General features: G+C 52.4%; 1 protein-coding gene across 1 annotated transcript in view; it reads left to right on the forward strand.

Annotated features, from left to right (window-relative positions):
* The window catches only part of LOC119092225 (dynein heavy chain 12, axonemal), a gene marked incomplete in the record, with an annotated part of 126,418 nt that overhangs the window by 105,017 nt on the left and 6,482 nt on the right, over positions 1-14,919 (forward strand). Inside the window, 5 exon segments of the mRNA XM_037215199.1 lie at positions 3,311-3,433; positions 3,856-3,994; positions 4,391-4,654; positions 11,475-11,608; positions 12,009-12,189. Of these exon segments, the coding sequence (XP_037071094.1) occupies positions 3,311-3,433; positions 3,856-3,994; positions 4,391-4,654; positions 11,475-11,608; positions 12,009-12,189 (841 nt within the window).

The following is a 14,919-nucleotide window of genomic DNA, read 5'->3' on the forward strand; positions in this document are numbered from 1 at the left end:
ACCCTGACATCCTGGACTGTTTCACCCCCACTGGTCCCACAGAAGACTGACTCCCTTGGGCTGTACGACAGCCTGCCGCCGATAGGATGCGTATAGGAGGGTCATGCAGTTGACGCGGGCCTGGTCAGGAACCGGTACATTTTAACCTTCAACCTGCGTTAGAGGAAATATTCTACGTTTGAGGATATTAAGGCGAGCATCAAATATGACATTAATTTCACTTATAGCTATAGGCATACCTTTAAGGGGAAAAGACTGCTTTAGACATCGCAACTTCTCTTTTTAGTAAATGTTCTCCTCAATATGGCATTGCTTGATTGCGCCATCGTCCCTGTACAATATTGATTGAGAGCCAATTGACCGCCGTTATAGCAGCAAATCGTGCTCACGAACGCCAGATGTGAACGACTGGATAACTATATTTCATTAGCCCTGTTTGCCGCATGACCAATGAAATGGCGTAATTGAATGGCGTTATTATAGCGTCATAGATGTCTGAGTGACCCTGAAATAGTCTGTATGAAAAAGTCTGCACATCTTCGCGGGCGTCTAGTTCAGAAACTAGAAACTGGAGGGCCTTAGGCTTTAAGAAGGGCAAGGCTGTGAACTGCACCGAATGATCTTCAAGGTGTCTATTTCAGTGAAACATCCCTTAAAAATGTGGAACACTCCCGTAAAGCGACATTTGGACGATAATCCAATACGCATCAGAAACGCATCAGTGAGAGCGTCAGTTTGGTGTATCGCTCCATGAATCATCCTGACGTCTACAATATCGACCTTAACTGATTCCGTCATATCGCGGCGGGGCAGGCTATCAGCATGTTTGCATAGTCTTTGCCGATAAGACGTTCCCGGACGGCGGTGATATGTGATTATAGCATCCGCACTTGACACTTAATAGCCCGAGGGTGTGTACAAGCAGGGAGTGGGACGGTGGGTGGAGTTGCTTCAAGCATGTATGCTCGAAACCAGTTGGCTTCGTGGCCTTAAGCGTGTAATGATGGTTTGTTACGCGTATGTTGCAAAGATTTGATGCATGTAGGGAAAGCGCAGTGTGTGTGCGCTTTTGTACCTATATGCGTGCATTATAGATATCAAAGGCTTCCAATAAAAACCAAAGGGGCTTAAGTTCGTGCCGAGCAGCAGTACTCAGACGCCCAATAAATAGAAGCCACGTAACTACGTGTACTGGTTCAATACAAGTTATATCAGCTAAACTGGATGATGACCTGCGAGGTAAACGACTGGGGATAAATCCGACGGGACCTTGGGCAGGGGAAAATACAATTAACTGATCTAACTAGTCAGAAAGCATATGCACCTTCGCGTGATTTATTTTCATGGAGCGTTTCATGCTAGACCGTGAATGCACCCACACCTAATCAACTGAAATTATATCTGATGATGATTTATTGGAAGAAAATGGTTAATCATCGTTGGCATTGGTAGGTGTATTTGATCAATTTAAATAAAAAATGTGCGCACAATTGTAAGGTTATATGCGCGGAAAACACTTAATTATATTAGGCGTTCCTAAAAGGCTCATCAGAAATAACAGGAAGTGGGAAATGCGGAAGTGATAAATTTATCACGAAGACAAACCATGCCAAAAATGCTTTGCTAGGTAATACCGTAAGGGTCATTATTCGCTCAAATGTCAGGTCCTTTATTTGCGTAAACCGTATGATGTAATTCATGTTCCACTTGTGGTCAGTGGCGGCCGTTTAGTTAACGTCTAAGTTTTGATTTTTTTCTTATCAAATCCACGTCAGTGACGGTCGCCCTCTATGCATTGTCGATTTCAAGGAATAGTTCATGGCTAGAGTTTGCGCTTTGAAATCTGTCTTCTAGATAAACTACCTTTGTATTAAAACATCACGCAGTCGACGCCACAATGGTCCTTAGTTTGCAAAGTTGTTGGCTTAAGTGAACTAAATACCTTATCAGTCCCGTACCACTTATGGGATTATGGACAGAAAATAGCCTGATAAGATGCGAATACTGTTCAGACCTATAGGTTTGACTAACTGACTTACAAATACTGTTAACCGCACGTGGCGCCAATGTGAAAATATGCTGCCGCATATGATAAAAGAAACGGCCTGGTCATGTTTGAAAGAAAACAGTTGCGCCTAACTAAAAAATAACTTAAGATGATGTCACAGAACATGTAATTTCTGTCTTCAATGTCGAGAGCAAATGTGGTCATAGAACTTCAAACTTCAGTTAAGTCCGCTAGAACTGCGTCAACACGCCAAAGTGAGCAGACCTTAACACATCTGCCGGCATTTTAGTGTCGGGCGCAGACGTAGTAATCACGGGCATCACCGCCGGCCGTGGGGTCGCATTGGCAGAGGTGATGCCTGAAGACTGACATGGACCCGCCGTGGGATGCCAGAATGAATTTTTGTCCATATCACGGATGTTCGAAAGATTCGGCCATGGAGTAATACGCCCAAACTGACGCGCTCACTTGATACGCTGCCTATGCGTGCTGAATTGTTGTCCAATTCGTATTTTATGCACGCTGGAGACCACATTGCGCCGGATCCTAGTCATGATTAATGCAGCTGCATACCCCCTTACATCCTGCAACTCAAGCCGGTCGGTCGGCGATGATTTCGTCGTTAGGGTCGGCTACGTCGTCAGTGGCCCTGGTAGTATACGAGATGACTGTAGCAGAAGATCTCGGCGCGTGAAAGGGAAAAGGGCACTACACCATTGTCTTGACTCGCGTTGCTGTCGCCTTATGATATAAAGCGGCGGACGAACAATTTATTGCTTCTAAAACGCGTAAAATGGTGTCTCGAAGCGGTTGTCATGCACGTCGACAGTCATTTTACCGTTTTTGAGTAGTCATTTCGTCATCTCTCAACGGTCCGTGGCATTCGCTTGCCGAGATGAGGTAACCTATTTGTGATAGTTTGCGCCGCATGTGACGCGACCTATCAGCTTCCGAAGGTCAACTTTTACGATTAGTCCTTTGGCTGTTCGCGCTGATTCTGTGGCACGTCTTGTTAGCTGCAACCCCACTCGCGTTCCTCACGCGCGCAGCGCTTACCTGCCCGCTGGGACCAGCCGACCCCGATCGACCTACTGACCTCTGCTGCCCTGCTGCGCTGTCGGCCGACCCGGATAGAGGTGTGCGAAAGGGCGGCGCCAGCCCGGTGAGCACGGCGGCGAGGACGGCAGCGGCCAGCAGGGAGCCCGGCCTCGCAGACTTTGGCGCCAGTCTGGCTTCGCCTCAGCACGCCGCGCGTCCGAGCAGAACGGCGGCCTGGACTGAGCATGCTTGGCGTGCCTCCAGGATCGGTGACACGTTCGAGGAGATCGAGCGGAAGGCGCACGAGCCTCCGGAGGACACCGCCGCCATGATCGTGCTCGCCGAATACATGACCAAGGCCATGGGCGTCACCCTGCCCCTGCTCAGGTCAGTGTGCCACCGAAGCCAGGAGCCAGGATGTCACTCGCCACTAAGCCAGGCCATTAGGCGATGACAGCCGTAGGCTTCGTCCTTCACCTCAAGTAAATGCGCGGCCAAAGCCATGGGCACCACCCTCCCAAGCCTCAGTTTAACCTGAATGTGCCGTCCTCCCGACTGTCGTCCTACCTGAGTCGGACAGGCGTTGTCCTAGTGGATGGGTCCGTTTGAAACGGCCGCTCCGAAGCGTGCAGCAGCGCTGAGACGGGCTGCAATTCCTGCGCCATCTGGCCGGAGCTTGCGGCGGGGCGGGCCTGACCTGACCTGACCTGACCTGACCTGACCTGACCTGACCTTACCCGCGGGCCAGAGCCGACCTGGCGCGCCGACGGCTCGGCTGGTGAGTGACAGCTTCTATGCCCCGCCCGCAGAGAGAAGGTCAAGGAGAGCGTAGATCGGATGCTGTACCTGCTGGAATGCGTCGAGTTCACGCCTGAAGACATCGATGTCAATACGTGCACGGCCCTCTGGATCGACCGGATCCGGCCCACGTTCGACCACAGTGCCGAGGTCAGGAGGCCCGCTGTGGTGGCCGCCGTCCTATCCTACAGCCAGCCGTCCGCACGCTGCGTTTTCAAAGAGTGTGCGGCGGTGTTCGTAATGGTGTAGTTTTTCGCACACTTACATGAAATGGCATCGCCCGATTTTCATCCGATGCGTCGGACGCGCGTGTCATGCGTTACGTCCGGGAACAAAACGCGTGGCAAGTTGGGCCACCAAAGCCTTGCTCATCATTTCGCTGGATAGATTGACCACCGCTGACACAGGCCGGTCGAAGCCTTTGCAGCTGGATACACATGCTGTCGCTGTATTCGTTCCGTCTCACTTTGCTCGCTGCGTTTTGCTGTGACCTGCTGTGTCGGACCCGTGTCTTGTGACCTCCATGTGACCTCGGCACTGGCTCAGGTCATCGAGGAATGCAAGCAGAAGTTCGAGGACGCCCTGACGGAGCGGACGGAGGGGCTCGTCTCGGACTTGGAGAAACTCAAGAACCGCGTGCGTGAGCTGGACGACCTGGGCGACGCCAACAACATGCCTGTCTACGTGTCGGACATGCGTGCTCTTCGACGCAAACTCACAGACCTGGAGACCGTCGTCGAATGGATCAACGAGCAGGAGGCGCTCTTCAAGTTCCCGCAATCCACCTACCCGGAGATCCACCAGCTGCAGGTGAGGACGCGCGGCCGGCGGCCGTTGGTCCGGGCCTAACCGGTCCGGTCTGCATGGGCCTCAGGAATGGCCGATCTCAGGCTGACGGGAGGGGCGAGGCTCAAGCTGGCCAGCAAACTGGGAAATGTCGTGGAGCCCTCACTGGCCTCGGCTGTTCCGCCGTGTTGAAAGCGTACTGGAAGTTATCTGTTGGTCTATGAGACATTTTCTTGAAATGACATCGTGCCTGCGGGCTTTATTTAGCACGACATGGGCACAATGTTGAAGACTTACCAACATTACGTGGACATTTCCAAGACCTGAGCCGAAGAGACATTGGTATCGGGTAAGGATAACCACTCCTTCGACATGCCAACTGATTTCGTTAATGATATATCAGCCGCTATACATAAATCGATGTAGGCGCTAACATTTTACGTGATACTACATCGGCTGGGCGGCGACCTGTGAGCATGTCGCGCACAGTTAGACTCATTACGTATCTGTGACACCTTCAGAGATAATAAGAAGGGGTCGTCGCGATTTCATGATAAATGCTACGTTTCTGTTCCAAGAAGACCGTGCGCTGCCTTTACCAAAGCGTGGTATACGAACAGCAATCGTGGGAGCCACACCATCACTGTCTTCGCGAGCGTTCGCGAAGACAGCAAACCTCACCATCGCGGTGCGAGCGGTATCGCTACAAGCGCTTACAAACAGCCGTGTTGGGAACATTTGCCCTCATGAACTTTTGCACTGACGAACATAGGCAACTACGGGAAAATGAGCATGAACGGGGGCATTGGGAACATCTGAACTTCGCCACTTTTGCAACCTAATTTAATTTGCACGTACGGACATTTGCACTTACGGAAATTTTCATACGATCATTTGCTTGGGGACATGTGTAAAAACATCTGATTCACCATGCTTGGCAGCAAGACAGCCGCGCAATCTTACCGTGCCTGCGTCCCTACATGATGTAATTGTTCCTTTACGCATGCACACACGCGTGCTTACAGGAACAATTGTTTTGAACATACGCTTTGCGCACCCAGTGATTCACTGCTCTATAAAGTGGAGTACATCGTTGTTGCTGAACAGAGAGTGGTGATTGTGAGCGCGCACAGCATTGTTATATAGCGAAATGTCAGTTCGGCTCTATTATCGCCGGTATAACGCGTTGCATCTCAAGGTTTGGTTCGGAGTTCCGACCAGCATCTGTCATTTTTGTTTGTACAATGTGCCAAGTTGTCTGCCAGCGCATGATGATTCAGAAGTGTTGTTTGATCGTGGTGATTTACGATACGACCCTGCCAGCCATGGCGTGGAGGGGCGAGTCGTAGTGAGGCCCCCTGCATCAACGCCACACCACGTTCATGCCACAGGTGGCGTATTGGCCCGTTGGTTAGTGTGTCGGACTCCGACCTGGGGACATGGTCCGAGTTCCGGCTGCGCCATGGTCCCTGAACGCTTATATGGCAAATGCTGGCGCTGGTGCCCCATGAAGGGGCGTTGCGGTGTACGTCACATTCTTATGAAAAAACGCCACACCACACCACACCCACTTTTCAAGGCTGCAGGCGAGCAATGTGAAGAGCCCCCTCCCCTTTGAATTCACTGGCGTTAAGCTTACTTTTTATCTAGAATATGCAATATGTTTGACAATTTACGCAATTCACCAGCATCCTCCTCAATGCGTGCCGAATTAGTGTTTGATAGGTTGGGCCCTAAGTGGTGCTCGAAATTTGTGTACTTTGCAAATTTTGAGGTACTACGGACCATGTAATTAATTTCCAATGTTTCACCAGCCTGCATCCCATACGTTTTAAAATGTTCCTTTGCCTATACTGTCAGAACCGGGCATCGTAATCCATCAGCTGCTAAATCGTGCAAATTCGTCGCGACGCGTGACTCTGGCGTCTCGTCATTTTTCCGCCATGTGCATATGTCACTGGGTAACCTCGACTGGATGTTTTTCCAAGACGTTGAGTTTTCATAATGCACTGAGATTTTATGTTGATTCATTGCACACAATGCTGCATGCAATGCTATAGTCTGAAAATATGGCGAAGGGATAGATCTCCAAACATGCGAGAAACGTTACCTAATTGTCACCACTTTTAGCCATGCATGGTTTCTACTCACGCGCCTGTTTTATTGTTATTACAATGTCATACATGCTTGTACGCACCTGAACATCACGTGGAATGCGTGCCTCAGTGAGTGTGTACACCTATTCCTGTGACGCGGAAATGCTGCAGCGTGCTATCCGTATCCCGGACAGTGCTGAGCCCTTCATATTACGTTGACATGCCAATCATCCCGGCAATGAGTTGGCAGCGTGCTCGCATAGTACCCTGTCTCTACGGACTGTTCGGACAGTCAGTCCCGAGATCGCAGCTGTCCAGGCGGTCGAGTTTGGGCACCAATCAGCACAAAACTGCCGTCGCGGCGTGTCCAGACCGCTGGCGGCGGATCGCGACCGGCGCCGGCTGGCCCACGCCCCGATCGACCGGCGCGCAGCCCGCCGGCGGTCCACGGCCGGACGGGACGCGTCTGTCGGGGCTCACGGGGCGCGCCGTCCGACCTGTGCCCCGCCCGCTCCAGGCTGCCATCTCCATCCGTGATCCATCTCGGGTGACGTGTCAGAATGTGTCCCTGGTCTGCTAATATGTGCTCCTGGTCTGCCCTCTGTGTGCCCCAGGTGGGGCCCGCAGCCAGCAGCAGGGGAGGCTTGGACGCCGCCGGCGCGGATGGCGCGTGCTCGCCGTGCGTTGTTGGCCCGCGAGGTCCCTGTTCACGGCACAGCTGGCCTACGGATCCATAAAATGGAGTGCCAAGTCGGGTGGAAATGGTTACTGTTCTTATCAGCGGCGTGTAGGTCAGCTCTAGCGACCTTTTGCCTTTCTGTAGTTGTATGTTAGGAAGTTTGTATGCGCGTATCATTTTCACTCAGTAGTAAAATGAAGAAAAGTTGACATTTTTAAGGTAAATGGGCGCACCTTGTGGCACGTTTGTGAAACGTTTGACCGTTTTTAATTTTTTAAACTAATATTTTGCATCGAATAGCTTACACTGCTGGCACGGCAGCCTACCCCAGTATGTCATGCCCACTCACGGGGCATCAGACCAGATGCAGCTGTTATCAGATCAGTAGATCTGGTAATCCGGGCAGTTCCAGCCGAAGCGGGATACCCCGTGTTCCACGCGTCCAACTTATCGGCTTCTCCTGGGAGCCCCAGCACCCGGATCATCGGGCTGACGGGCCGGTCAGGGGGCTGGTCCCGGGGCTGGTCCTAGTCCGTGTGTGAGCAGTGCTAGCCATGTACGAGCGCCTGCTCGGGATAGGCGGCAATCGTTCGTGGTTTTTCTCCTGGACTTATTTGTCACGATTATGTCTAATTTGTGGGTTTTCTAGGCACAGCTGCGCGAATGTAAAACATGCGTGAACACGAATTTACAGATGGCATCGCCTGAAAGCTGGTCGACTTTGCGTCCGGCAGGGATTGAACATGCCAATCGACGATATCGGGCATTTTGGAATCACTCATGCATTGGAGAATGTGATCAGGTCATTGCAGAAATGCAAATATTTCGGCTGGATATTGATGGTGTGTTAACGTTGAATAACATCATGGCGCTATGAGTGCCTGGGCGACCTTGGAATAGTCTCCCCAAAACAGCTTCCACATCTTCGCGGGCGTGCAACTCAGAAACTAGACGAGAGTAGGCCTTAAAAGGGCCAGAGCTGTGAGCTGCACCAAATGCTCTTCATGATGGCCATTTTATTACAAAATCCCATACAAGTGGGGAGCACTCCCTTTACGAGAAGCTCGACCTAAGGCCCCACTCGCAATGACCTAGCAAAAATTAATAGTAAATGCGCAATGCGTACCGCCTTTTCGCTCGCCACTGCAGTAGAAATACGTGGGAGCGTAGATGGAAACACTGCTTCCGGGGGGTTAAGCGGCAGCCATATGGTGACGCATAAACTAGTTTGACCTGAAAGGTTCCCTTGGAGACCTGGTTATAGCTCAGTTCCTGCAGCATTTGTTAGTGTTACACATGACCACCTTACATTACATGTCGTGCAACTGTAACAGCTGTTGATAACCACCACATTGCGGATATCATGACTCAGTGGCCTAGAGCAGATTTCGGTTGTTTTTGACGTCGAGTTCCCCACCTTCTGACACGTCCGCACACCCCTGTTGCCGCAGTGCAGACGTTGGAGTAGCTGTTTTGGCCAGCAAGGCCGTGGACTCACGGCTGCCTCGCCGTTAGCCGTGAAGGTATCAACGCTGCATGGTTTCCAGCTTATCACTAGTTGGCCACGAAGATGTTGAAAAGGGGATATTTTGGATGCGAAAAAGGGGATATTTTGGATGCAAATTTCCTCCAGTTGTTTTGCTTAGCATTGCAAGATCCAGTTCCTGGAGCTGCATCGAATCATATGAATGAGAGTATTTCCGAAAAATAGCGCTTAAGCCTTTTTGTCTTTGGACGTCATCTATGGAAAGGCTACCTCGCGCAACAATAGCAAAAGCTGCAGCAATTGGGTTATGATTGGGTCCTCAAACAGGACCCAAACAGAACAAGTTTCCCAGCTGACGACTCACTGCAAATTTATTTGCAGTTTGTTTTGTCAGCGAGGACATGCTGAGATTGACCGCGGAAACCAGAGGTCGTTTTGAGTCGGCGGGGGGTGCGCTGGTGCGTCTGTACGGGGCCACCCGCTCGTGGCGTCATCAGCAGACGGCATCGGCCGTCATCAGCAGACGGCATCGGCGGCGTCTGACTCTCAGCCTCGGGTTCGCGGACGTTCTTTGTCGTCTCCGAGGTCCCGAATCGGACACCGGCCGCGGCCTGCGGTCGATTGCGTGCTGGTCACGTGGTGTCTGGCTGTCTGGCTCGACGCCGCCCGACATCCTGTCAGGCCTCGCAGTTGAGGCCAACTGCGTCCGCAGAGGGCGACCCACGTGCATTCAGAAGCTCGGTGTAGCTTGAGTCGGATGGCGTGGAGCTCACGTGCTTAAGACCGTTGTGGTCCTTTGTCAGGACAGCGCGTAGCAACTGAACTAAACTCAGATGACACCTGTGAAGCCGAGAAATACTGGTATGTCTTGGATTCAAAATACGGTGGAAAACTGTAGGAAGAGCTTCTGAGCTGTGTTCATCCAAGACATCAAGGATAAATAGCCACAGCCCACCGCCTGCCAGCCGCTCGCTAGTCTGCGCCGTGAGAGGGACGCGAGACCGTGCCAGTCCCCACTGCAAGTCCCAGCCGCATCTGTCCTTGGCTCGCTGGCCCTCCTGACCTGCTCTGTACGTGACCACCTGTCACCTTCCCAGCTGTTCTGGGGGCTCCTGAGGTGGTGCCCACTCAGCCTGGCTGACGTCGGCCGCTCCTGAGTCAGGGTTAGCTCTGGGGTCAACCCGCACGACACGGCGAACCGCCGCCACCAGCTGGCCGGTCATCAGCGCCCAATGGCTCTGATAACGACAGCACGGTGGACGGCGCCATTTCGCGGGTGGGGGGAGGGGGGGGGAGGTAGAGGCAGAGGCAGAGACAGAGGCGGAGGCGAGGCCATCGCGGCAGATGTGTGTGATCTGCGCGCTCCCAGCAAACACATATACCGCCCCCCCCCCCCCCCCGTCTATGGGGAGGGGTAGACGCCGATCGACCGCGTGCGTCGGCTGCCGGTGCGGCTGAACACACAGGCCCGGCCATGTCAGGCGATCAGGGGCTGCCTGGTCGGTGATAATAGGGTGAGAACCGCGGACTGCAGACCTCACTCCAGTCAGGGGTGCCTGACCGGTGACAATGGGGTCGGAGGCATGGATTGCAAACCTTACTTCAGTCACAACCTTAGCAGTCAAGTACTCCACACTTGCCTGATTCCTGTCACTAGCACCGCTTTAGAACTAGAATTCGTTAGGATCATTGCGAGGTGGATTACAGCAATCTTCACCATTGACTGTCGTCTTTCCTGTCTGGGCCTGCATCATAGGCTAGTGATCACTCGTCAAGATGTGTAAGTTGATAATCGTCAGCGTGAAGTACGTGTGAAAGTCCTTTGACGTTTCCGCTTTATCAGTTGGTTAGAACCTTCCGGTTTACCTATCCTTGGCGGTGTGGGTTGGCGTTACTATGAGTTGAGTCGACTTCACTGAATTTCGTTATATTATTTCAGCCCGAGTCACTTGAGCGCTCGATTCCTGTTGCTGTCTGAAACGGCCTGTGGCCGGTGGCAGCGGCAGTGCTAAATGTGTCGTGACTTCAGAGGGAACGACGGACCGTGCCGAGCACTATGGCACATCCAAGCTCTATATATTACGGCATTATTGCGCGTCATAAAAGTCTGCCGTTGAGCTGGAATTTCACGATTGGGTGGCGCGGCCAGGGCTCACGCATACCAGCCCTGCGCCAGACCCACGCGCAATCGGGTGCCAGTGATCCATCCAGTCACAAAGTTTGAACCAAATCTGAAATGAGCTGGTTTGTGGCATAAATAAACGAAAAGCTCTCCGCTTGGAATTGGTGGGCTTATTTCCGCCTATCTATGTCGTACATGCCCGAAACAGTCGTGAACCCAGTGTTCTGACGGATGTGTGGCTTGAAATTAGTTCAGAGTTCACTGAATCTCCAGATAGCGCGCTTCACGGACCAATGGTGCGACTCTGAGTTAACTTTCTGTTCCTCGTAAAACACGTGTAATTAGATTTGTGTGATGCATAGCATCACGTTAATATAATGGGCAGAGTCGCACGTTGCATCTCTCCCTGATATGCTCGCACCGTCCGACCCCCATCCCCACCCCTCCCTTCTCGCCCGCAGACGTCCATCGACCCCTTCGCCAACCTGTTCACCACGACGATGCGGTGGCAGAAGACTCTCAAGAAGTGGATGGATGGCGCCTTCCTGGAGCTGGACGGCGAGAGCGTCGAGGCTGACACGGAGGAATTCTCCAGGTGGACTGACAGCTGAGGATCGCTTATAAAACTGTCCGCTGCACGGCCTATTGCTCGACACCAGCCGTTGTGATCGCTTCATTTTGGAACACACGGGTCCAGCTGGAGCCATTGCTAGACGTTTTAGGCGGTTCAGTGGCCGTTTGTCACCACACCAAAGCCACCATGCGCCGGCCGACTGAGTCCCCATTGCGCCGCCGCCGCCCGGTGGGGCTTCCAACAGTGCCGTTCACCCAGGCTTGCGAAGCGAACAAATCCCGGCGATGTATCGTAGGGCTCCGCTTTATCCGCTCTTGAGAGCAATTTGTTCTTAGTGTCCGCTCTAGTGGACGACTAGTCCGCGTGCTCTGGCGGAGCGGACGCCGCCCGAGGCGCTGACCGTCCCACTGCGCGCCGCCAGGGACATGTACAAGCTGCAAAAGGTGATCAAGTCGCGCTTCAAGCAGCAGGTGATTGACACGTCGAGCCGCGCGCGCGAGGAGGGCCGGCCGCGCATCAACGTGGACGACCCCAACCCGGATAACCTGCCCGGCCCGCTGCGCATCTGCTTCAAGACCATCGAGCAGATCGACGCGTTCAAGGTAGGCCGTGACTGGCGGCGGCGGGCAACAGAGCGGCGCTGAAGCTGTCGACGGCGCTGAGGTGACTCGGATGGATGGGTGGGGGGGGGGGGGGGGGAGGGGAGGCGTGCCTGAGGCGGCTGAGAGAGACAGAGGGGTCACAGGAGCGACAGCCAGCCGGAGGGCTGTAGTGGAATAATACGCCCCAACTTTTCGTGGAACGTTTGGGGCGTATCAACATGCTGGCGTGTGTTTTATTTGCGTTCCCTGGGGATCTTGTCGTTTGTCTTTGACCTGGCGGCGGTGGGGCGACAGAGCGGCGCTGAAGCTGTCGACGGCGCTGAGGTGACTCGGACGGACGGGTGGGGGGGGGGGGGGGGGAGGGGGAGGCGTACCTGAGGCGGCTGAGAGAGGCAGAGGCGTCACAGGAGCGACAGCCGGCCGAAGGGCTGTAGTGGAATAATGCGCCCCAACTGTTCGTGGAACGTTGGGGCGTATGAACATGCTGGTCGCGTGTTTTATTCGCGTTCCCTGAGGATCGTGTCGTTTGTCTTTGACCGTGACCCACCGCATCAGCGCATCACTAGTGTCTTCTTATCTGTCCATGCGAGATTTCGTTCAAGTGTGGACGTATCCAATACGACATGACACTTCTCTGGTACTCCAGCCTTCAGGGCTTCACGTGCAAGGCTGGTGTATCCGATCATCCCGGAACTATGGGGCTGGGTTCTTGTCCATTCGTGACCCATTCATCGTAACATGTGCCCACCCAGTACCCATCCCTGGGCATTTTGCAGCAACTTATATATAACAGCTATAAATGGTAGAAGAGTTTCACGAAATTTTACATCCAAAGCCACTGTCTTCCGTTCATAATTTCAGAAGTGGCGTGAATGGAGCTTATCATGACTAATAGGACCGCAAACGGCAACATGATGCAGTATTTCTCGCATCAGTTACCGGCCATCAGTAATCTAGTCTTTCGGCATTACGAATTGGTAGTTTTAATGCTGCAAATACCAGCTTCGGTACACTTGGCGGCTCTTAGAGGAAGCATCAAGTAACGCTGGTAATACAACCAGTGTTAGTTTGATAATGTCATCCTCGATAGTTTGATAACGTGATTATACCAAAACATAGTGGTAAAAATGGGAGTCGAAGTTTTGAAGCTGCACTTGAAAACTGGACACGTGAAGTGCAGAAAAACGCGGAACCTGTGTAGACATTGTCATTACAACGATATCATAATCATCAACATTTCCAGCTTCCACGGCCAACATCCGATATACGGTGCTGCGCAAAGGGCTGCACGAAACAGAGGTGGGTAAGCCGGAGGATTACGATGACCCAAACGCTAAATCACCTACCACGGCCATCAGATATCAAGAATATTGCGCGAACATTCCGAACATTCCGGCCGTTCAGTCACTCATTTCCTGACACCCAATGCACGATACTCTGCTAAGGGCCGCTCAAAACGCAGGCGGCTAAGCCGGGAGGTTTCTATGACACGTATCGGCCATATGGATAGAGGGAAACGTACCAGCGGGCGTCAGTACTCATCACGGCTATGCGTCTATTTCTAACGTGAGTGACCTATGAGCAGCTTTGCTCAAAGCAAGCCTCAAGACCACATCCGCCTGCTCACCTTCCGACGAAGGTTACGGATGCGCGGCGATTACATGCTCTTGTGATCTGTGTTGTCTTTGCTGTTGCTAAAACTTATTATTGAAAGTTGGTGTTTGTTGGGCCTTGTTCCATTGCTACGCATAATCTTCTTTGCGTTCCCGCAGTAATCAAGTTGAGGTCGAAGTCGACTGTTTTTGAGGTCACTATCACGCAAATTCAACGAAACGCCATGCTTTGGTCTGATTTCTCTGCTATGGCGCTTAGCACAACTCTTTTCGAACATCACTTTGACATTGGGAAACATAATGTGCTTGGACGCTCAGTTTGTGTGTGAGACTGGCTAAACAACTGAGTGTCAGCGATGTATCACGTGGTCTAGTGACACATGTGTCTGCCACTAATATGCACAGTGTGGCATACCCATTTTAAGGTTGTGTGGACTAGCCCACGTTCTCGCTAGCTGACTCCGTGTAAACCGCTTGATCGCACGGAAGCATTTGCCTGTTCATACAGCTCGTCATCTACAAACGAGAGTTTCACATAAAGTTACATCGTTTGTTGGTGTCACGTGTCTACCGCCCCTTCGCGAACTTCATGTAACACTAAATCGAGAACATGCAGCACGGGCGACGAGCGCCACTCGGTGGGCAAGCGCAGGGCGGGGTCAAAGGATCAAGGTGATTCGTGGAGCCAGGCAGGTCGTTAAGCTCTCTCAATATAACCTATGCCTGCTGGGTAACGTCGGTTAGCGAGTGTCTCTTGGGATACTGGAGGTCGATTATTCTAAGCTTCAGAAGCCTCAATGAATAATGTTCCAGCATCCTCTGGCCAGTACAAAGTGCATATTCGGCGTCAGTTGTCTCCCCCAACGCATGTCTGCTGTATGCCCGTAGTTACATCGGAATGCATTGTGGTTGTTGTTGAGGAGCTTAGGCTGTAGCATTTTAGCCGAACGCATATAATGTTGACGTTCCATTTGGGCTCCGTTCCGCATCTGCGTACTAACGAGGTTGTGTGTGCTGCTTCGATGCGTTTTTCTTTCAGTTTACGTCTGCTCGTGAAACTCAAACCAGCGTGTGACGCAAAGAATTCAGCCACTTTCCAGTTACAGTGACAACCAGG

Source organism: Pollicipes pollicipes, unplaced genomic scaffold (genome assembly GCF_011947565.3).
Source record: "Pollicipes pollicipes isolate AB1234 unplaced genomic scaffold, Ppol_2.1 Scaffold_3447;HRSCAF=4054_pilon_pilon_pilon, whole genome shotgun sequence".
NCBI classification, from domain to species: Eukaryota; Metazoa; Arthropoda; class Thecostraca; order Pollicipedomorpha; family Pollicipedidae; genus Pollicipes; species Pollicipes pollicipes.